This window comes from Anopheles moucheti, chromosome 2 (assembly GCF_943734755.1).
Source record: "Anopheles moucheti chromosome 2, idAnoMoucSN_F20_07, whole genome shotgun sequence".
Lineage (NCBI taxonomy): Eukaryota > Metazoa > Arthropoda > Insecta > Diptera > Culicidae > Anopheles > Anopheles moucheti.
This window is the reverse complement of record NC_069140.1, coordinates 96,371,361-96,395,004: the sequence shown is the minus strand read 5'-3', so window position 1 is coordinate 96,395,004 and position 23,644 is coordinate 96,371,361. Positions and strand designations below refer to the sequence as shown.

The 23,644-nt window shown below is 45.2% G+C and overlaps 1 protein-coding gene across 1 annotated transcript in view; it reads left to right on the top strand.

Moving 5' to 3' along the window:
• The window catches only part of LOC128307342 (optomotor-blind protein-like), a 111,617-nt gene that overhangs the window by 9,876 nt on the left and 78,097 nt on the right, over positions 1 to 23,644 (top strand). The window contains exons 2-3 of the mRNA XM_053045129.1: positions 21,674 to 21,787; positions 22,758 to 22,911. Coding sequence (XP_052901089.1) covers positions 21,674 to 21,787; positions 22,758 to 22,911 — 268 coding nt within the window. The remainder of the gene's footprint in view (positions 1 to 21,673; positions 21,788 to 22,757; positions 22,912 to 23,644) is intronic.

Sequence of the window (23,644 nt, the reverse complement as noted above, 5' to 3'; positions counted from 1 at the left end):
AGAAAAATGTGTCCAAATGTGTGCGTGTGAGTGCAGATTTTGTTTTATTTTTCCTTCAGTTCTTACTTACTTTTCTGGTGTTAGATTGGGATAAGGTTTTAGAAATGGATGTTTTCGTCAAAAAAAAAACAGAGAGCGAGAGAGACAGATGCCCTTGCAAATGTGTGCAGCGAAACGGCGTTTGCAATTAGATCGCATGCACGCTAGACAATGCAGAAATGGGCCCGTCCAATGTCAGTCACGATGAGGTGTATTGGTGTTTTTTTGTTGTGTATAATTTGTGCACATGCACAGCATGATGCGTTTTGAAAAGCTGTCATCTCGGGCGCAAGCTTGTAAATTTGCAATTCCGATCGGTACCGACACCGGGTGACAACCGGGAACTGGACCGTGACAGTGACGGTGCGCCCGGTGGTGCAGCGAAAGATTCACGACCGATAATGAACAGTTGACGCAGGTAGTGGACAGTTTGATTGGTGCTTAGATAATTTTAAAACGGACCCTTAGCCAGCTCTCGCTCTTCCTCGAGCCGGATTGGGACAGGTTGTTTAGAATCCACTGATGTGTTCGACTTCCAAAGAATTTAATAAGTAGAATAACACATTTTTTAAAACTCATTTTACCTTTAGTCAACGTCTCTCAGCCAAGGAGTATGTTTAAAGACGATAAAAACGTCCAAAAGAGCAAAAACTTCAAACTTCATGCCGAAAACCTCAAAGTTGCTGAGGAAAATGCTCAGAGATATTTTTGCTTCCGCTTGCGTGGAAGGACAACGAAGAGACTCTCTAATTACGGACGAGTATTGCAGTGAACTCACTACCATATACCGAATATGACTCAGAAAGCTCCCCTTTGGGCTGATCATGTTATCAGAATAACACCAAACAACCCTTTGGTTGGGTTGAAGGCCCAAATTGAGGACCAAATAAGAAGCCTCAAACCTCAAACCTGAAAAGGAAGTTTGACAGGAACTTCTCATAATCTGTTGTAATAAAAATTCTGATTATAATATTCATCGTTCAGTGTTTGATGATTCTTACAGAGTTGTTAGAGTAGCAATATCCTTTACATCTCCTTATTACTTTATGTGCTTTGAACAAGCCGTCTTGTTCTGCGGACGTAGTTCATCATTTTACTTTCAATTTTAATTCACTTAACCTTTTCCCAAGGGTCGGATATTGATCGTAGAAAGAGAAGCTTCAAGAAGTGCGGGATAAGTGTTGCGTGTCTCGAAATTCGAAGCCAACAGGAAGCTAGAACCGAACCGTATAAGGCACCGCGTGACTACCAAAGACGGTAGGCGTACGCATGCCAGTACGCAAATGGTGTGTTGGTGTGCAAGACCTGAATACCTTTCGATCTGCGTTCGGTGGGTGGGTGGTTTTTGTAGTGCCTGCCTCACTGCTGTACTTTGTCCCGTTCGAACCTCAGTTATGGTTGTGCTGATGGGTTGTGCTGAGTGCATAAAACAGCATGAAATCTCTGGTAAAACCAGCCGAAACGAATCGGTATCGTCTGGCTCGCAATGGCTCCACCAAGGCTCCTGCATGTTGTTAGTTTCCAGACAGTAATACCGACAATCAGCATAAAAATCAGAACAGCTGTCGGGACGGAAATCGGTAGTATGGAAAACAAAAAATCACAAAAAACTCTCCTTTTTCCGTATATTTTGCGGTTGGGCAACGAAAAGGGAAAAAAGAACCACTGCTATGCTGTCGGTACAAAGCAAACCGATTACGCGCCAGGGTTTTCTTCACCTGCCCGGGCTAAGAAGGGGTCCGCCCCTTAGCCTGGTACGGGATGCAGATTTTACATGCACACATGTATTATGATCCACACGCACAAAAAAACTGCGAGAAATGAGGTATGACTCCGGCGATCTCCGTGCGCGGCAAAGGTCGGAACACATCTAAGGACATCCGATGTCTCGAGGAAAAAAATAAGATTGACAACTTCTATTGCTGCGGCTTTGGAGCAGTCTGTGTTTTCCGTCCCCCTGTTCCTCCCTGAGGGTAGAAAGGTCCTTTTTCGGTGGCCAAAACTGCAGGTCGACAGGTCGGGCAAGACAATGCAATAAACCGACAAAACCGCGCATACACACACACACCCCTTCGTCATCCGGAGCGGGTTTGGAAGCGGGATTGGTGTAGAATAGACCATGGTGAGTCCCTGCTTTGCATCGACCAAAAATTGTGCACGGTGTCGGCAAAAGTGTCCCAATAATAAGGATATCATCTTTCATATTAGCTTCCTTTGCAAAATAAAGCAAAAAAAAAGAAAAGCACACACACACACCAAAAATAATAATAATAATCTCGGTGGGGCTTGGTACCACGTCTTCATAGTATATGCGCGTGTGTAGTTCGGTACGCAATATTAGCGAGAAGCTCAAGTTTTCAAATGTGTTTTTTTTCCTGTTTTTGTTGTTGTGTGTGCCACGTGAAAAGGGGTTTCCGAACGGCTGTGTGTGAGGGCTTTGGCTGCCTCATTAGCCCTCTGGCGTTACTGGTACCGAGGTCACGCGGGCGAACCGATGTGTAAGTATGCGATAATTGTAGCTGTTTCCACTCGCCCTCCTGTAGGCGAGGCGTCAGATGATACGGTTACATTGTTGTACACCGCTCCTGTCCCTTGTTCGGCAAGTGTCGGAACATGGTCGGAGCGGTGTACTACAGCTGGAGCCATCGTGTTCGATTCGTATTGAAGGTTCGTTGTGCTGTTTGGTAATTAAAAACCATCTGACATTCGCCGGTGCACGTTCTACCTGCAAAATCATAAAAGGGCGCTAAACGCTAAGAGAATGCGTTAATTTAGATTAGTTTGATACGAGGTCAAACAGCTTCGTGTGACGGTTTTCTTGATCAATGTAAACCCACAGTCGATCGATTTCCCGTGGGAAAAATATAAGCTCCTCCGTGGTATTTCCAGTCGATCACAATCACATTGAAGCTCATAACCCGCGTTCCATTGTTTTGCAATGAAAGACACCCCCCCGCAAGTGAGCGATAAATAGTGAACAGCTCAAATATTAATATTGTCACACTGATTGAGTTGTCCCTAATCACCTCACGAAGCGAAGAATTTAAATGCCACCTTGTCGATTGGCAAACTCGAACCAAACCACAATATTGTTAGCTTTCCGATACGGAACTGCATCTGCCGGACGGATACACGCAACACGCAACGAAAAAACCCCAAAAAATACGGTGGGGCGAAAAAGCACCAAACCAAAACGCATGAGCAGAGCAAACAAAATTTATTGGCACAATCTCATTCCATCTTATTAGCACCACCAAATTGGCATGTTATGCTCGTACGTACGGTTGGGGTATAATTTTTTTTGTTATGTTGAACTTGTGAGATTGAAAACGCATGCAGGCTGGAAATTGTTGTTGATTTAGAATCGACCGAGCTGGGCAGGGCTGGAAGCGTTTGAGATGCTCGGTGGTGGGTCAGCAGCAGGGATCTTGCTGCTGCCGTTGCTCATCAATTTGTTATGATTTAGGGCCGAGCAGACGGTACGGAAAGCCACCCAAACCAACGGGCGCGAATGGACGGCAAAACGGAAACGAGCGAAAATGTATCCTACAGGCACTTTCCGAACAACCCCAGCAGACCCAAGAAGGCCCCGACCCAGAGTTGGGCTCGATCGGCTTGGGTGTTGTTTTTTTCCTGCGTTCTGTTTCGTCCCCACTTGGGAACGATCCTTTTCCGTGTTGTCCTGTTGCGAGGGAGCTGGTGCTTGCCTCGATCCGCTGCAAGGCGAACCGAACGAAAGGAGGGAAGCGAACCGGAGCGAACGAACGAACGGACCAGCAGAAACCCCTCCATTATCGTTATTAATATTGGGTGCCTGACTGTTGAGATCATAATTACACGTTTCATGGTGTTTTGTTTATATTTCAAAAATATATCTTCCACCGATGCCAGCGCCACCAGCGCTGTTATTATATTGTTGCTGCTGCCCTTCGTCGTGGCCTGGCCACTTTTGCCCGCTGATCGTTCGGGCTTTCTCGTGCACATTTTCGCCTAGTTATCACCTCGCTGTTTTGCAGCATAAGCTGCTGTGGTGTAACAATACGATCAGCATCATTTGCTTGTTGTTTTTTTTTTTTGCATTTTTTCGAAGCCAAAGAAGCCACAAGTTCCTGGCATCCTGGGCTCCGTTGCAGGGGTTGGGGGTAGTTTTTGTTTAACGAGTTTGATTTCTTGTATTCCTTCCGAGCAGGACTTGATCTCGTGTGTTGGGTTGCAGCCTTGGGAAGGATGAGTCAGATTCTTCAGTTTAATGTGGGTCAAATGTTACGCACACAATAAGACGGCCCTACCATTGTTTCACGTCCTATCAAAGGTACACAACAGGTGATCTCGTTGAGTGTTGTAAAGTTTGCAATGAGTTTGCTTTCAGTTCGAAGCTGCTTAACGATACTCAGGATTATTGAGTTCTCCTCACAAAGTCGGAGTCATTTCAGGTTTTATGTTGAACTAAAATATGTGAAGGTACATCTTGAATTCTTCACATTTGCTGGAGCTATGGATCATTTACAAAGCTTTCAGTGTCAGTCTTTTAAAGGAGCTCTGAACAGAATTAGGGTCCTTAGGACAAGATCCAAATATTGTGACGAAAAAAAGAACTGAACAAAATCTTCACAGTTTTCAGTGGAACTCGGAAATCCCTGTAGTTTCTTGTTTAATTCAAATTAATTTTAAGTAACTGTGTTGATAAATCAACGGTCAATTCAACTGACAGCTGCCCAAGTCGACCAAACTCAGGATTCGACGACAGATGGCGCTAGGAGAGATCGCGATCGGTACGATAACGAGGATTCCCGATTCCAAGGGGGAATGACCGAGTGGCCTTGGTGGAAAGGATTCGACCGGCAACCGGCACTCTACCCAAGGAACCCGAGACGTCGACGTGATTTTTTAGCGCCGTTTAAATAAACTTGGATTGTTATAATACGCGATTGTCTCACTTTAATATAAATCGGGTGACAAGAGTCGGTTGCCGCCGTGGCAACAAACTGATTTAGCTTACTCAATTCATTTTATGTAATTTATAAGTTTATTTTCAAAACCACTTGATTTTGCATCTAAAACCCAATCCAACTGAGTGCATTCTATGCAGTATGATCGACCCTAGTTTGACATCTAGAACGGTTCCAATGGTTGAAGAAGAGAGAAAAAAAACCGACCCACCATTACGCGCCGTGGACAGGAAATCATAACTTTTGCACGTATTTTATTTGACTGCAGCATTTAATCAGATTCCTAAACGGCTGCCATGTCAGCTTCGCTGTCGTTTAATGGGCGAGAGATTTATCTCGCTAGCTGCTGCCTGCCGACAGACGCAGACGCCATCCCCATGTGCGAGCGGGTTTTAATGGCAAAAAAGCCGTTCCGTGCGCCAACGCGGGCATCGAGGCAATTAATTTATATTTATAGTCAAAGGATTAGAGGCTGGTAGTAGCAGTGGTAGTAGTAGTGATAGAAATAGTAGTAGTAGCAGCAGTTTTGCAATCGGGCAACCCATTGAAATCTATCTAGTCGTCGTACGGCGTCGCTTCCTTTGATGGTGAGGTCTGGGAGCGTGCGTACATTTTCATATTTTATTATTGACGTGGTGTGTGTATGACAGGCTCAATAAAACACACATGGAGAGTGAGTGAGAACATCAGCTGATGTATTAATGATTAATTTAGGCGATTTGTGAGCAGGTGAGGAGGGCCCGGCCGAGATCGTGCGGATACACTGTGGCTGTTCCGATATCTCGGTGTGGTCATATTTCTCGACCGGAGACATTTAATTAGAGCTGCAATGCATTTGCATCGCTGTACGGGTGTAGGATCTTGAGAAGCAGAGCAGCAGACACGTTTGTCACTTGTACGCTTTTTGATGTGATGCAATCTACTGACTGACATGTGGAACTGGAAGGAATGTGAAAATGTCGCTGCATATCTTATCACGATCGAGACGATCGATCGATTGATTAGATTGGACGGCTTGGGGGAGTTTATTTAAAGTCTGAATATATTTACGCATGAAAACAAAATCCGACTTGATTAGAAAAGTGAATAAGATTTAGTGAAATATGTCAAGACATTTTTTCTTCATATTTTGTTAAGCACTACCCACAAAATACATTATTTCCCAAGCTTTCGGTAGAGCCTAATGGAACGATATTTGAACATTAATTTTCCCAACGACGAAACACGAAATTCCCTTTTTGCCAAGTCGTAACACAGTTTGCTTCCGCAGCATACATACCGATGACTTCATCTCATCTTACATTTTCCCAGTGGACGCTATTAAAAGATTAAATCCGTACCCATTCATCCTTTTACGTCTGCAAAACGTGTTATTTTCCTTTAGGTTGTTTTTTTTTGTCGTACCCCATCGTTTATCAGTTCGGTAATTATCGATATTGACGTGGTGACTTTCCTTTCCCCTTACTGCTGTTTGACCATTAATGATTATTGCTCCCAAGAGGGTGAAATGGAGCGGAGAGAGAGCGAGAGAGTGATGGAGATAACGTTCAAGGGTCGAAACAAGAACTAAGCAAATGGAAGACACAAACGGAAGGGAATGAATCATTTGGCCCGAATGCGCATACATTTCCATTTGGTGGTGGAAAAATGCAAGAAAAACACGTTACAAGTTCATTTACAACGAAAAGGTGTACACACTGTTGGGTTTTCAATTTCTTTTGATGCAAAGCATCCATCTTGGAAGGATAGCACCGATCGGTACGATGGTATTAGGTGCAGTGAATAAAAGACATCAGGCGAAGTAAAGACACATATGCTGGATGAATAAAATGTGTTGAAAGGAAGAAGAAAAAAACACACAGTTCCCTCACAACCCTGCGGCGAATCTAAATGGCGAATGAATACGCCGACGGTCGGTTTTTGCACCCATAAATGGGCACTCGCACCATACGAAAGACGCACACGCTCAAGTCAATGCCAAAGTACGCCTGGTACCAGGTGGGAGGGGGGGGGGGGGGGGGGGGTGGAAAAACCGCTCTCCCACCTCACCCACCTCCCACCCACGCCATTTTTCCATACCCGGGAGGCTTGGGTTGATCAGGTGCAAATCTGATGGTGGCCCCGTGGTGGCCGTAGCCGAGTTCATTTTGGATTCAATCGCTACCTTTGGGCATCGGCTACAGAAAAAGGCCCGGCGCGTCAACCGTTGCCGTGTCCGTCCGACTATCATAACGCTGCGCCTGACCCGATGGTGATGATGATGTTGACCATCATAACGCCAATGAGAGCGTTGGCATTTTATGTCACCGGGCACTGTTGACACGCTTGCCAATTACATACCATTCTTCTGGTGCGTTCGCTGCTGCTGCTCCGTTTCCCCCCCCAGGTTGGGGCCCTTTTGGCGAATGGTTATTTATGTGACTGTGAGGTTGGGGTTTTTTCTTCGTTCTCTCGCTTCTCGCTACAGTCCGCGGTGCATCTTGTACGATGCTGTTGCCGCTACTGTGCAGACTTGCACTCGCTGTGCGACGGTACCAAATCACAATGTTTGCGCACTGCGCCCCATGAACGGTGGTGTATGTAATTTTACAATTTATCAACACTTTATTAAAGCGCAAAACGGCATAATTTGGTCCAGCCATTCAGGCCGGGCAGGTTACGCTTTCTTTAGAGGATAGTTGTTGCTGTTGATCACAGCATAAATAAATTATCAAACACCTCTGCTCTGGTCTGGTCGTAGATAAGGTGATGATGGCGTTTTTTTTGCTGTTTTTTGCTATTTTGCCACTGACCGCTAGCCGCCTGCTCGGACCCATTGTGTGTTGATTGCTTGAAATGAAAATTTCCTTCACCCGAAGACGATAATCTTTACACTGCTGCTGGTTGTGCGTTTTGTGATCCGTTTTGAGTGCATTCGGGCACGGCATAACGGCATAACCTCTGGTCCCTTTCAGCCATGTGTGTTCCATGCGACCGAGCTTGACAGGTGTCCGGGCGAGGTGTTGGGTGTAAGTGAATAACTCGTTACGGGTGCATTTTTATGCGATTTTCTTCCACCACCGGCTGGTGGTCTGATTGCGGAGAAAATGATGAAAAATTGTGTTGTGAGCGGTACGAGAAATAAGGGTCGGAAATAACACTGATAAACATCATGCTGCATGTTGATTGGTAGGAAATGAGTGATATGATCATTTTCACTGAGTATGGTTGTGGATGTGGATGGTTACTACTCATTAGATAATTGATTAATTACACGATGATAGGTGAAGAGTTTCTTATAAGACCAATGTTTCCTTAATAACGCATTATTCTTGTGGTTTCTGAAGGGGGAAAAATAATATTTGTTCGTGAAGAGAATATCTTTTTGCAACAACTGGCAACGGAAAGTTGTATTTGTATCATTCATAAGTCACTCATGACAGGTGACAATTTATATTAATTTATTACCTAAGTTGCGATTTAAGTTAACACTTGCAACACGTAGTAATAAGTCAGATTTCTGAAGAATTAATTCAGAAATTCGATTACTTATTGGAAATCTATCATAAATCATTATTATTTGAAGATGGCTTGATTGAGTAGCCTTACATTGGGGTATCACTAGAATTTTCGCCTGAAAAGAACCTTCGAAAAATGTCGTAATATACAATCTTCATTATACATGTTAAATTCTGTTGCAAAACATGCAGATTCTTTATGGATTACCTTTTATTTTCTTAAACATGCCCTCCAGATGAGATACTTCCCGATGCCTTAATTAAGCAATTAATCACATTCGGTTCGATCGAACAAAAAAAAATAACACAACCCGGTTCAGCTGGCCACAACACAATTCATTATGTCGTCCGAGAAAATTGCTTTCAAGCAAAAACCCAAAACAAACAGCTTCACTTTCCAGCAGACGCGATTTGTTGGTTTCGATGGTACATAAAACCGCTTGTGCCTTCGCCCCAAAACCAACGATACTTAACCACGACCCTTCCAGAGCGGTTTCGCCGGCCCATCAGTTCGCGCTTATTACGAATGCATAAAGGACATGCAGCGATCGGACGTATGGCGACAGTTGCGACACGGGAGGTTACGCGTTTTGCATTTTAGATAACGACAGACGCATCGAACGGTGCTCGTTGGGGGTAGGACAATTAAATTTGGATAAATATTAATGAACCGAACGTGAAAGATTATGTTTTAATTGAACGAAGCGAACGGTACGAACGAGCAGAAACTAATTAACTTCTTCTGCCCGTCTTCTGTCGTTTGTGTGTTTCACTGTGCGTTTCCGTCACCGGTGATGAAAATAAAGTTAAAAAATTTTAAAATAATTCTTAAGTCCTACCGTACCTGGCACAAGCGCAAATGGTTTCGTCCTTTAAGGTTTTTAATTATAATTGATCAAATTTCCTCACGTCGACGATCGGCGACAGGATAATGAGTCCGTGGCATGGCAGCGTGTTGTGATGGCGAATCGAAACTACAGCCCGATCAGGCTGCGGTTAGCACTGGGCGAAAAACAGAGCACCAGTTTGGGCAGGATGGGTCGGTTAATAACAACGACCCAACCAGACCAGACTCAACACCATCTGCCACGTGATCGAAGGACGTATGATGGTTGGATGGCATTAATACTGCAAAGAGCGATTGTTTGTTTTTAGTTTTCTAACATAAAAATCATACTTCCAATTGCTCCATTCGCAAAACCACACTCAACCTCAGCTCAGCGCGGAATGTAAAAGGGAAATGATCAGTACGACGTTGTACGAGATCATGCTTACATGATCATCAACATCGAAGCACGATAAGATTGAGGACTTTTTAACAAATTGTGATAAATTACTGCTAAATAAATTATTAATATCATCCACCGTGAGTGAGCGAGTCCCATTTGATGTGGGTCAGCTGAAGGGATGAACGAAAAACAAAAAGTACAAAACAACACAAACCCTCCGATCAGTAGACAAACAAGGCAAAAACACACCAAAAGTGCACCAATTTTACGTGCACGCGCGTGTGTGTGTGTGGTTGTGTTTTAAATGTTATTATTCTTTCCTTACATTTTTATTCGATAATGATGAGCCCGATGATGAGGGAATGATAAATCGGCAATCGGTTTTCTACGCACGAATACCAGGGACCGGGGGCCACACCGGGCAATGAAAACTGGTTCCGTCGTTGGCGCCGAACAGCGAAACACGGAAGAGGACCGAAATGGTTGGTAATATGTTGCCGATGGAATAAGGAACAAAAAAACTACCGAACGAGAAGCAACACAGTAAAGTCTGTGGCCCTAAGACAAAATTGTTCCAATTGAAAGGAAAAGGGAAATAAAGCATAAAACATAGACAGTGGTACCAGGAGAAGACAAAACAAAAAACGGGAAGTAGGGAACAGTAAGGACATCAGTAACGACGAAGACAGCAAATAAGAGGGAGAGTAAACCTTTAATGCTATCAACGATAATTTATAATACTCAAATTATGTTATTTGTTTAAGAAATTATTCAAAAAGTAAAAACAGAAAAGCCTCACCGAATCGGATCGACCCAGTAATCCATTCGCGTGATGGTTGGTCCCGGGGTAACGGAAAGCACTGATGGGGGGAGATTATATGCGTCAAGGATGTGCAGCATAATTCCTTACCCAAGGGGTACTCCGTCAGGGGTTGTTTTGAAGTTGTTCCGACGACCGAAGACCCCCAACCTTTGTGCACCTGTCATCATGACAGTCTGGCTGCGCCGGTTCGTTGTTTCCGTTCGTTCTTCGCTTCCTTTCACTTGCGATCGTTTTGGGCTGTGGTTGGTTTGTTCTTCTGGCTCTAGCCTCACTTTCCACAATTTTTACGAGCATTTATATACATATCGGTCAGCTTGTTATCTTGTGTTTTATTTCCTCACCTCATTGCTACGGCCTATTGCCTACCGGAGCGATCCACTCGCAGACGCCTTTTCCGTTTTCTTCCGTTTGCGTGATCTCCGTTTTGGGCTACTTTTATGTTTTTCTTGCTTGTATCGTGTGGCTCCCCTCGGAAGCTAACTTTTCGTTTGCCCCGGGTGGCCTTCGGGTTTCGGGCGGAATGAACGCCTAGCCGAACGTACAAATTGAAACCAGCTGATGAGTGGTGGTGGTGTGACATCGACGGACTGTTCTCATTATGTTTCATCACATTTTTCCGCTCACCCAGCGAGATTCGGGGCAGTTGCGGTTTGGAATTGATTGAAACATTACCATTTTGATCATAAATTGATTGGGTTGGGTTTGCTGTAAAAAGTGCAGTTTCTTACTGCGTTCATACTTAGCAGAACGTTAGCAAGCAGCTTTAATGGCGGGTTGATTTATGATTTCATTTCTGTTTGCAATTAAATGCGCCGTGCGCTAAAGCAGAACAGAAATATAATAAAAATCGTATTTGTAATTGGTTTCAACAGCGGAAGAGCGCTTAGTAGCACAGCTCCAATTCCGATCCGTCGTTAGCGTGTGTAATTGATTTCGACTGCGGCGGGACACTTACGATCGTGACAATCCAATTTAAAAAAAAAACAGTCCAATAGACACAAACACACCTAGTTCCCAGGGGTGGATTTCAAACACATCTGAGGGCGGTAAACGGTTGCGAGCATAAATCATTAGTGTCGTGTTTAATTTATACCTCAGATTGCAATATAATTACAACTTGTGCGTGCATATACGATTCGTTTTCGATTGAATTCCTTGGCGTGGTTATAAGCAGCGCGTAGCTGGCACTATTGAACACAAAAAAAATAGAAACGGTGGAAGCGTTAATGCGTGTTATGATTTATGTGTTTATTGCTAAAGGAAGAGATAATTTGCTCCGTCTATAAAAGTTTTTTCTACGTGAATAGTTTACATGATTTTTGTTGAATTTTTTTTCTTTTGCTTTGTATAAAATATAATTTCGATCTTTGGTACGGTAATATTTGATTACCGTTAACGTTGACGCCACTATCCGCTGTACCGCACGAAGCGATGATTCAGACGATTGACGCCAAATAATTAGTGCACCGAGGCAAATGTCAGTGCCATAAATCTGTTGCGTCCGGTCCTTTGCATGTCAGCATACAAATTATTATGTTCGCTCCGTTCTGAGCTGGCAGTAGAAATTCCTTTCCACTACACTACACTACGCCCGACCATCCTGGATGGTTCTTGATCACCTTTAATTTTTGCACCCAACCGTGCAAGGATCTCCCATTAAAACCGCCAAATCGGGGAGCCGCCAGACAACGGGGACCGACAACGGCTGGAGGGTGATCTCGCGGTTTGGCCAATCAGTAAATCAATCAATTGCTTGCAGCACTCACCCGGCAGGCGGAAGTTTCGACCGATCGTTCGATCCGGGACCGCGCGATCGTGGACGCACGGTGTGTATCCGTACATTGGGGACGCGTCGTAAATTATGAATTAATTTCTGCAGACGCTGCAGACCGTTCGATTCGTCGTCGTTCGATGTTCTGACGTGCAAAGTACGACACAAAAAAAAAACACGACACGACGACAACAGCTGAAACCAGCACACGTTCTCTCGGGTGCGTTGCGTGAGCAGTCAGTGCGTCCCTCGGTGTTGGTGCTTCATTTCGCTGGATCTCGTTCGGTGGTTAATTTATTTAAATGAGTAACGTCACGATGTGCGTCCGAACGGGTGTCGAAGGTTGGTCTGTTCGGTCTGTTCGGTGTATCGTGCTCGTGACCTACTGATGGATGGTAATTGCAATGTTCATTTCAGCGCGAAATTATTCAATCAATTTAAGGCGAAGGAAATGAAAGATCGATCACAAAAAATCAAAACTTCTGGTTAATGGTAAAGGAAAGTCTTGCAACGCTTTCACCCACTGCGCGAAGCACACGAAAACTGGCTGTTTTTCGCTAGACTCTTCTACGTGTTGTGGTTATGTTTCCATCCCCTAATTAAGGGTGGTGCAGTTAAACAAACAGACGACAAAATTAACACCACTTAAACAAGGACTCGGTGATAACATCGGCCACATTCCACGTACACACACACTCTCATATTTGCATCTCAATTAATCGCTCGAAGCGCCTAACAAAGAGGAATCCTGGCGAATGTGACGAGCCACCATTTGCGCATCGCGGATGCAAATGCTTTACTGAAGAAGCGTTGATTGACTTGGCAGTTGTGGCAAGGCATACAATTTACAGGAATCGCACGGTTATGTAGATTCGACTTTGGTCCGTTGTCACGCAAAACACTAATGGATGGATAAGAAAGAAACGCCAAAGACTATGCAAACATGTACAAACAAGCAGTACAATTGAGGGGTGAAAAAAGTGAAAAACGAAAAACACAAGTTCAGCGAGAAAAGGATGTTGAAACAATACTCCCGAAAATATAAAAAAATCGCATCCAAAGCTAAAAGAGGAATTAAAAGAATGTAGAAATACAATCAAGTAAGCAAGCAAAAAAATGTACAAGACGCTACCAGACACTGCAGCATGAATATTCATAACCTATAATAACTATATCAGCATTACTGCCAATAACAATAACCCAAACAAGCTGGGAGCCCTTCCCGATCGTCCTCCCATGCTGAATGGAAAGGATCCAGCATGGACATTAAAAAAAAGGGACTTCTCCAATAAAAATGCATCGCGCAAGCAGGGTAAGGGCCAAGCAGGCAGGATGGGTGAAAGCGTATCGAGCGTAAAGCAAATAAGCAAACGATGGTCATCGATGGTGGTTCATCATCACCCGGCGTTGGTCCTGGGCGTTGGGGCGTGAACTCGCTGGCCGTCGTCTCCCATCACGAATTATGATTCGGTGGTCGGCCAGAATTGCGACGCCAGCATAAAACACTGCTCCAGCAGCACCTATCCTCCAGCCAAAAATCGAAGAGCGGGCTGTTAATCATTGGCTGGCTGTTGGGGTGCTCTCTTTCCTTCGAACTTCGTTCTAAAACCGGAAGATCCCGTCCAAAAACCGTACGGGCGTTTGGGGCACTGTTAATCACATGGCCAGGTTGCGAAACGCGAGCCCGATCACTATCATCCTGTCCGTGCCCCACCCAGTTTGGGGTTGGTCCCAGCTCCCAGACGCTGGCTTACGTGGAGTGGGTCCTGTTTCTCGCTTGATGTTGCTGTTCGTGTTTGAACACTTTAGCCGGATCGTCCGGAAGACTTCACACTGAGGAACGGGTCGTCCCGGGTAAGATTGAGACCCTCGGGGCAGATGGTGATAATGACTAGCTGGAACCAACCACGCCAGCATTCTTGTTATCCAAGGCTTTTTTTCTTCTGTGCTTCGCTTTTTGTTTCACTGTTTCACATTTGTGCCCAGTGTGTGCCCTGTGGAGGTAGCATCGATTAGGAGGTCCTGCAGAGACCCCGTTGTCTACCACACCAAAAGGGGGGAGGGAGAAGTTCCTTTCGACGGCAGCAACCAAGATCGTCTCAAATTGATTTTGGGTTCGGTTTTTTTTTCCTTGGCGGGTGAGGTCCGGGGCCGTCGATGTTTACTTTCTTAACGAGCTGTTGTTGGGGTGCTGTGGGAAGGTGATGAATTTTCACATCATCATCATTGGCGCCCTGTGTGCACATTTTTTTTCATTTCCCCAAAGAAGGAATGTTTTCGTTTCGAGCTAAATACCGTTACTGTGAGTCTGAGATGGTGCGTGAAGTATCGATATTATTAGCCCTTGAAGAAACAAAAGCTTGTAACGTCAAAGGGCTTGTAACTATTGAGGGTCAAAGGTTGATGGTGCATAAGGCATCGCATAGATGGACCTTAAATGTCTTAATAGCTTCAATATCTTTCACCTCTGCGGAACAAATTAGTACAGCCGCTCATCGGAACGTCTTTCTCCGGAGCGTTCCCAAAACCCAAATCGTTTGCTGCCCAACATCTATCATCGTGCGGTCCTCAATTCATTCACTCTTAAACACACGAAGATCACCTTCCAGGTCGATCGTTCTATTCGACGTAACCTTTTCGCGTTGGGACTAGCATGTTTCCCATACCGAACCTGCTGCGGGTTACCGTGGGCTAGCGTTCAAGCAAGACAACCCACGAAGTCGAAGCGTTCCGCCGAGTTCGTGACGAGGTTTTGGTCGACAGACCGACAGACTCACTGGAAGCGTGGCCGTTGGGCTGGCGCCTTGCTGATCGAGATTGAGTGATTTCTCATCCTTTTTTCCACCCCCAGCCCAGTGCGGACGTTTACCTCACCTGGTGGACATACACACACCCACCACCCCGCGCCGAACGGCCAGTGAAATAATTCAAATTGTTTTATTTAAATACATCATTATCATCGCGACCCGGGCCCAGTCAGCAACCATCATCATCATCATCCTCGTCGCTGGGTTGGGTTAGTTTGGGCGCGGGTTTCGGGTCGGGGCAGCTGGCCCAATCGTCGCTCAATATAGACGTTCGGGACCCCTTTTACACTGGCGCCTACCGAGATCACGTACCCGGCGTTGCAAAAGGATGGTGTGGCGCTAAATCTACAACTACCCCCATGCTTAACCCAGCGACGCGGAAAGGAAGCACCCACCCCCCGTCTTGTGTCACGGATATGATGGCTCACACGAGCAGTGGCAAGACAAAAGGGAAAAAACGAAACACACACGTTAAAAAATAAACATTACCTCCACCGAAGTGGCTCCTCGATGACGGGGCCCATTATCGTGTGGCGTCCCTTTTGGGGCGCTGGACCCGCGCTGGTCGTTTTTTTGCTGGTGCGCTTTGCTGGTCGATCGTTCGGTACACGGTGCACCCTGCAGGCATCGGTTCGGTTCTGGCAACAACCCTTCCCGCCCGATCCGAGCGAGGGGGGCTAATTTGGAAGGTGATCTGTTGAATGAGGAGCTCATTTTCTACCCGGTGATCTAAAGTGCGTGGCCCACGAGCACGAGCAAGCGAGAAAGAAGCGAGTGTGTGTGTGCGAAGAATGGAAACGGAAAATCATGATCATATTGGCCGGGGCCAGTTATAATTTTCCCTCCAGTGGTCGTAAACGAACCACCGGCGTTGTTGGCCGTTCCAGCATCATCAGCCCGCGCATCTCATGCACGCCCGGTTTGGAGGTTAAGCAAACATTACAAATTATGAAGTATTCATGTCACGATTTTCTTCCCCATCCTCGGGATAGTGTTTTTCTTGTGTTTTTATGTTTTTATATTCGCTGCAGTACGTAAAGGTAGGCGAATTTGCAAATAAAAATGGGTGATGATTGTTTGGAAAGTCTTTGGGTGGTAAAGGGTCGTTTTTGCTTTTCCCTTCTTTTAACTCACACTGCTTCTGCAAACTCCGTTCGGAATTGATTCAATAAAGTGTTGAAATGAATCAGTGATTCAGTTGACTCATTTCAAAAACTTCATTAAGAACAATTTTTCTTCTGCAACAAAACATGCTGCAATTAACTTTCAATAACAAAAAAACAAAACATGGTTGACAGGAGCAGACAAAGTAATCAAACCCGAGCAAAAGCGTTGCAAATCGCTGCGTGCAATTCAATCGGCTACTGTGTGTATTGGTCGCGCTATCAAACGTCCGCTCTAATCTTATCGGACACAAGCAATTGCACCGGCATCGCTGTGGTCCTCCCGAAAAGACACGCTGCGTTATCGACGACCGGAAGCTGCCTCAAATGGACCGTGGCAGCCGGCTATGAGCTGCACGGTGTGACAAAACGCCACAAACGGTTCTGGCCCGTGATTGTTGTTTTTGCTGCTGTCGCGGTTATTAAACTACTTCGCCATCATCGCCAGATTGTCAGGCTTATCAGCGTCGGACGGGGTTTTTGCTTGTCACCAGGCCTCGAACAGCGAGAACCGTTTGTCGGTGAGGGTGACCCGTCGATCACCTCGAACCTCGGGGTCCGGTGACCTCGCGGACAGTTGGGTGAGGTCAGATTAGCACCGTGGTCAGATTAAAAACACGGCGGTGTGTGCTAAATAGACAGCTTGTCTGGCAAACCGATCGATCTGGTCCGTTTGGTGCACGACGATGATGGGATGGTACATATTGATGCATGTTTCAATCGTGTTTTTGTTGCTGCCTGCCTTCACTCCACCACCGTTCCATCCTTGCTTGGATGGAGCGTACCAGTTATGAACGGTCTAATTAAACCTCATTCGCGATGATCGCCGTACAAATCGCACAGCGCACTGTCAACCGAGCGGCTTGTCACAGTTGAGCTGTCTCCTGTCGGGTTTTTTTTTCTCCCTTCTTCTGTTGCGTGTCATGTGAGTGAATGCCTTCTCGCCCAAGTCCTCAACCCACTGCAACACTCCATCGAATGTGCCACGGTGTGCGATGCAGTTTATCAACGTTGGACACGCGTGCACTTGTGTCGCAGTTCGGATCCACTATCATCATCTCATTAACACTGATTTACGTCCGCCTGTCCTCTGCGATGGTTGATGCATCCGCTGAAACTACCCTCGCATCAGATTATCGTACTGCTTCCGTTGTTGGGTGGTTCTGTACGGGTGTCTAAAGGGGTTTTTTTTATTGTTGTCGTTGTTTCCCTTCCAAAAGTTTTAGTTGTTTGTTTTTTTTTTGTTACTGTCATCCTCTCACATTAATTTTAATTTAAACTGCTTGTGTGTGTCTGTTTGCTTTTTTTTTGGGGTGTGTTTTCCTCGCTACACATCACACTTGTTGTGACAGTTTAGTTAGTGTTTTCTTGGAAAGTGTTTTTTTTTTGTTGCTTTGGTTAGTAGGCCCTTCCGAAGGGTGACAGAAAAAATAGTGATATGAGAGTTTCCAGGAAAAATGTTAGTACTCACCCAAAATTCTGGAGAACGATCCATCATCTCTGTTACGCGAAGATGCAGTTGTTGAGTTAGTGATGGCTCAGTCAGCTCTTTCTCACTTGTTTTTTTTATTATCGTAACTTATATAATTAATGATCGCGACAGCGTTGTGTATGGAAAACCAATTGACGATCGTGATCGCGATAAAGGGGAAAAAAGGTACACTCTCCAGGGGGATCGCTTCCAATTGGAAATGAATTAGAGGGGTTTTGTTTACGTTCCAAACGGGAAATCGCATTTCAACGCATCATCGGTCTCGCCAGGGTTTATCACGCGAGATAGTGATTAAGTCATATCGCTCACCACAATCACTACTGTCCACCACACGAATGAAAAAAAGTACACAGCCACAAACTATTCGGTTGGCCTCGGAAAATTACCTTCCGGTCATCTCACGCCACCCAATGTCCGGAAACTGGTTTGACACTCTCGCTGAGTGGCCGCGTAGTGGATCGTCATCGTTGGTGGCACTGATTGGTGTTAATCTGGTTATAAAAGGGACAGATTTGTTGTTTCTTTTTAATTTTTTTTGTCCCAAGTGTTTGCCTTTCGAACCGAGTACTCGTGGTGATTGTGACACTCTTCCGTAATAGTGTTTTTACAGCGCTGTAATTAAATGAAATATTAGTACCAAGAGCGGAAACGTTGGTTGGGTGGCAATTAAGAGGCAATGTTTTATTGCATAAAGTGCCGAAGCTGTTCTTTATAGAATCTTTCGGACAGTTTTGATCCACTGCAAACGGCCCATTCAAACGGCAATTAGTGTGTCCACCGTGCATACACGAATTGTAGCGTACGGTTGCAACAGTGCAACGACGCGTGCACTATAATTGGAAGCGTTAATTGTTATGCAGCTGAGAGGAAAAACAGAGTGTTACAAAAATTACGAATCTTTACCGTGTGGATCTGCTTTTTTGCTGTTGTGGTTGTTGCGAACCTGTATCTTCTGTTACGCTGGAGGTTAAACAGGCAGATTATTATTCCACTTTGGGCGCATTTAGCACTCACCCATCAGTGGGTGCTAATGCACCTAATGGGAACCATTTGTAGGCCCGCTCCGAAGCCGGTCGGACCGATGATAATGAGCGTGCACGGCGTGGAAATATTAATAAAACCATCAAATAATTGCGCCCAATTGTGGTGTGAGAAAGGAAGACTTTTGTGTGTGTTTTTTTTTTGTTTGCAGGGCTGTAAAGTAGAGAAGAATATTTCCATGTAAAGGAGGACACATACGGGCCGCCTTCTGCGGGGTAGCGTTAGGAAAAGGAATAAATTAAAATTGTAACTCATGTTGGTTGTTTTAGATGTTCAGGAAAAAGAGAGGGAAAAAACAACACTAGTTACCGTCGTGTGCTTTCGAAAACAAAAATCAGTGTTTTTTTGTACGGCTCAAAAAATATGTTTCCCGCACGGTTTCGCTTCGGTCGGTACGACAGCCGTACGACTCGGCGTTAGCAACGTGTCGGCGTGAAAAATGATGAACATGCACACAGTTGATTTATCGGGCTACAGAAAGCTTCTCGGATTTATCGCGTCGAGTCAAAGAAACCCCCCCCAAAAAAAAGCAAAAAAAATCTACGAATTTTAAAACGCATGTTGACCGTCGCTAGCCTAACCACGGTCTAACGGGTCGCCAACACTTTGCCGCAAGTGTACACAACGCACGTAACAAGCGGAATGTATACAGCCACAAAAGCACACGATCAAGCTCAAGATCTTCAACCCCTCGTCATCCCACCGAAAAAGAAAACAAAAATGTCGACAATACGTTTGCTACATCGGTGCGGTTCGGTGTGTGTGTGTGAATCCCACAAGCAAGAAGAACCGCGAAACCTCCGCCCCATCGCTGGCGAGAAAATTTAATTAAGACGAAACACAACAAAAATCAAAATGGATGGATGAGAAAATCCATCCATCCATCGGGTTTGGCGTGGCAGACGGGGGTGAAGGAGGTAGCAGCAGCAGCAAGGGGTAACAAATGTAGCCCGCCCCGAAAAAATGGAAAGCCCCGGACCGAAACCGGCGGGCGCGGGTTTAAACTAGATTCAATTTTCAAAACTCAATCCTCACACGCCGCCCAACTTCCTGCCCCATGAAGTTTTATTCGAACAGAGCCCCGGAAGAAAATGGGCATCCGTTCGGTGGCCGGCCAGAGTTCGCGTCTCCATCACCTTCCCCGTTTGTTGCTCATTAAACAAACAACACAAAACCACTGATACCGAGCCTTTGCGGGCTTGGTGCGGTGTGTGAGGCCGTACGGGGTTTTTTGTGGGGCCCCCAGAAATAATTTACGAGCGTAATAATGTACACATTCGTATGCCGCATCCTACTCCCCGGGTCCGGGCTCGGGCCCGGGCTCGATAATTATCATGAAAAGTCTGGCGTTTTCCACACCTATAAAATCACTCAGCGGGACCGGCGGCACTGACCGGAAGATGATTTCCGAAGCGATATGCCAAAAAGGAACCCCCTCCCTTTCTTGACCCCATGGCCTCTTGGGTAACTAACCCGGGTGGTGTTTGGAAGCCGGGAAATAGAGTTTGAAGTAGTAAACTGTTTTGTTTCTGTACCTCTGGTTCGGTTATGTACAGTTGGTTGAGGTGACTGTTCCCCGACACGTTTGAAGGCACCTTTTTATTCGGGGATGATCTCGCTGGTCGGCCATTTTTTGGAACACTTAAACTAACCTAATAATTCCCGGTTGGTTGACGCTGTTGGGTGTGTGTTTTTGGGGAACGCAACGTTAATTAAAATATTCACATCGCTACTTCCCCGGGGGATTAGTTCTAGTTCTAAAGAAACTAAGGGGTTTTTTTTAATATGAGAAAAAAGGCTTAATAACTGCCGGACACAAATCTCGTGTAGCTCTGGCCCGGGCAGATAAGTTTGGAAATGTGTACACTAAAAACCCAACCATCTTGACCAACCTTTTGCTGCACTCCGGCATGGGCCCGGGGGTGGCAAGATGGGACGAGATAACACCGGTCGAAGGTGTTGCCAACGGTTGTGTAGCATTCGTGTGAGCGTTCAGCAAGGCGTAACACTCACGCTCACGTTCGCCTGGGATGGGGTGTCTGGTGTTGATGGGCCCTCACCCTCACGGTGCGGCATTGGGCCTTCCCCCAAAAAGTGACAGCTAGCCGAGCAGCAGAGTGTTTAAATTTAAGCCGGAATGGATGATTTTACGAGCCACACTCGGAAAATGGTCGTCACACACTACCTCTCCTACTTCCCGTTTTCCCTCGCTTGTGCAAAATAAATTCAATAGACACCTTGAATGATCCCCTTGAACAAGCGTTTCCTGTTCTCCGCGCGGTGCGTTGGTTGGCTGCGCGAGAAAGATCACGAGTTTCGGGGCGTTCGAATGCGGCCGGCACGCCATCTTGTGCGCACGGCACCAGTGAAGGTGCATAGCGAAAATGGTGTAAATTACCGAAAACGCTAAGCAACCGGTCGCTCACCGTCGGTTTAGACATAAATCTTCGCGTTTGACGGATTGCTGAGTGTGACGTACGGGGACGCCTTCAAGACGCCGTCTTGCAGCTGCACGGTGCAAAAACACGGTTGACACGGGTGAGATGGTTTCTGGCAAAGCAACCACTGAAAGGAAATTTTCAATTTTCAACCCCATAATGTGAACCGTGTGTTGGATAGGTTTGATGAGAGAGTGATGATAAAACGGTTATATAGCGAAGTTTTGAAGTGAAAACCTGAGCCGATTTAATGATTTGGGGGGGGCCATTTTACGATGTTACATTTAAGAGTTATTGCTTAATTTTAGCGTCCACTTTGTTGCAACGATATATACTTCACCAATCGTAAACGATCACTCACGCGTTTGTATGCGAATCGAAACTTATGCGCCACCTCTTGCCTTCTCTGTGTCTCTTTCAACAGGCAAATGTTTCCGCAGATGAAATTTCGCGTGTCCGGCCTAGACGCGAAAGCAAAGTACATTCTGCTGCTCGACATCGTGGCTGCGGATGACTACCGGTACAAGTTTCACAACAGGTAAGTTACCGTCAGGGATTGAATGATTTGAATGAGAACAAAAAGGACGAATTCTACCAGCGTTTCAAAGTATCCCTATGGAAAACTGAGTGAAAATTTAATGGCTTTAGCAGTTAATTTGTGAATTAGACATTGAAGCAAATTAGTTAGATATCTTGAAGCATTTTGGATTAATTTGATGAAGTCAAAATATAATTTCATTTCTAGAAACCTAGTTTCGGTCACAGAGATCTTCGATGATGGAGTAGTATCAGATCAAGATGAACATTGTTAAACTGAAATATATTATTAGCATTGGTAGGCAATCAGAATTTATTTGAAATGTAGTGTAACATCCTTAGAAGAATCCTTAGAAGAGACCTTCTTGACAGTGGTCGGTACGAAAGGCTTGAGAATATTCGTCCTTAGTAGCCCCTCCTGAGATTGAAGATAGTTGTAAATTAAATTGTGACTTGTGGATTACTTGTGGACATCTAAATTCGGAAGTTTGCGATATAGTCTCAAATCGTCCTCCTATGTAAAGAGTGCTATTAACCCCCGTCATCACGAAAAATAAGCAAGGAGAGTAGTGATCTTTAGATCCAATCAAGAGCCGACTTAATAATAGAATCACTAAAGAGACTATGTTTAAAGATAAACGTTTTGCTGAGAGACAGGAGATTTAGGCAAGGATTTAATCCAACAATTTTGAGAAAGAAAGCATCGTCTTGTATCAAAATTTTGAGCAGCTGGCCTTAGACCCTTTAGCCTGTATCGAAATATTACACTACAAGGATTCTAAGAATATTAGCTTTATTAAACAACATTGTATGATTTAGCTTTATCGCCATTCGAAAAAAAAATCTATTTGTAGTAATTTGTACATAAGCGATCACTTCTATAGATGACACGTCCTTGTTTTTTGTCAATGATGCACTGCGTAGATTGTCAGGGAATGAATTGTGGTTTGCTTTCTTCCTTCTTGTTACAGCCGGTGGATGGTCGCAGGGAAGGCGGATCCGGAAATGCCGAAACGCATGTACATCCATCCGGATTCGCCATCGACCGGCGAACAGTGGATGCAGAAGGTGGTCTCGTTTCACAAGCTGAAGCTTACCAACAACATTAGTGATAAGCACGGATTTGTAAGTACCCTTGAGATTCTTTTGCGTGTAGTGGTTCATTTATTTTGTTTTTGCCATCTGGATGAATTATTTGCGGTTGTCTAAAAAAAATAAAATCGCAACTCAAGGACAACTTTTTGCAACGTTAAGTGACTTACCCGGTTTATAGACCCATTAAACCTCGAGGGTTAAGTAGGTAATGAGCTAAAAGGCACAAAAAAAATGTCTAAACTCCAGTAGCGAACGAGCTGATCGGAGTTGTCGCACGTGTGCATTAATGTCCATGCTGTTCGGTACTCTCCCTGCCAGTAAGGTCACCAAGAAATGACCACATCTAACGTGCCATTAAACGATGAGGGCGAGTGTAAAAAGAAAGCGCGTCGTTTTTATGATCGTACCTTGTCGGCGAAGACTACCGCGCACTTCCCTTTGAACTAATGCCGACTGTCCTGTACGATGCGTGTGCGTGTGTTGAAGCTAATGGATCCAGCATCACCATTCTTTCCCCACCAGGCCCGAGCCACTTGTGGTGGCGTGAAGGTGAAAGAATGGTGTCCTCTTAATCTAAGCCACTACGCGTTTAGCTTAATCGACTCAAAAACATACAACCAGAAGCACCGCCACTGAATTTGCCTGCCGTATTGATTCATTCCCCAATCGCTTCCACCCCGATGATGATCCCGCGCTCGCGGACGGGATGTCCGAGTGCAAACAGAGTAGTTGGGTTTCTGTGTGACAATTTATTTTTGTTTTC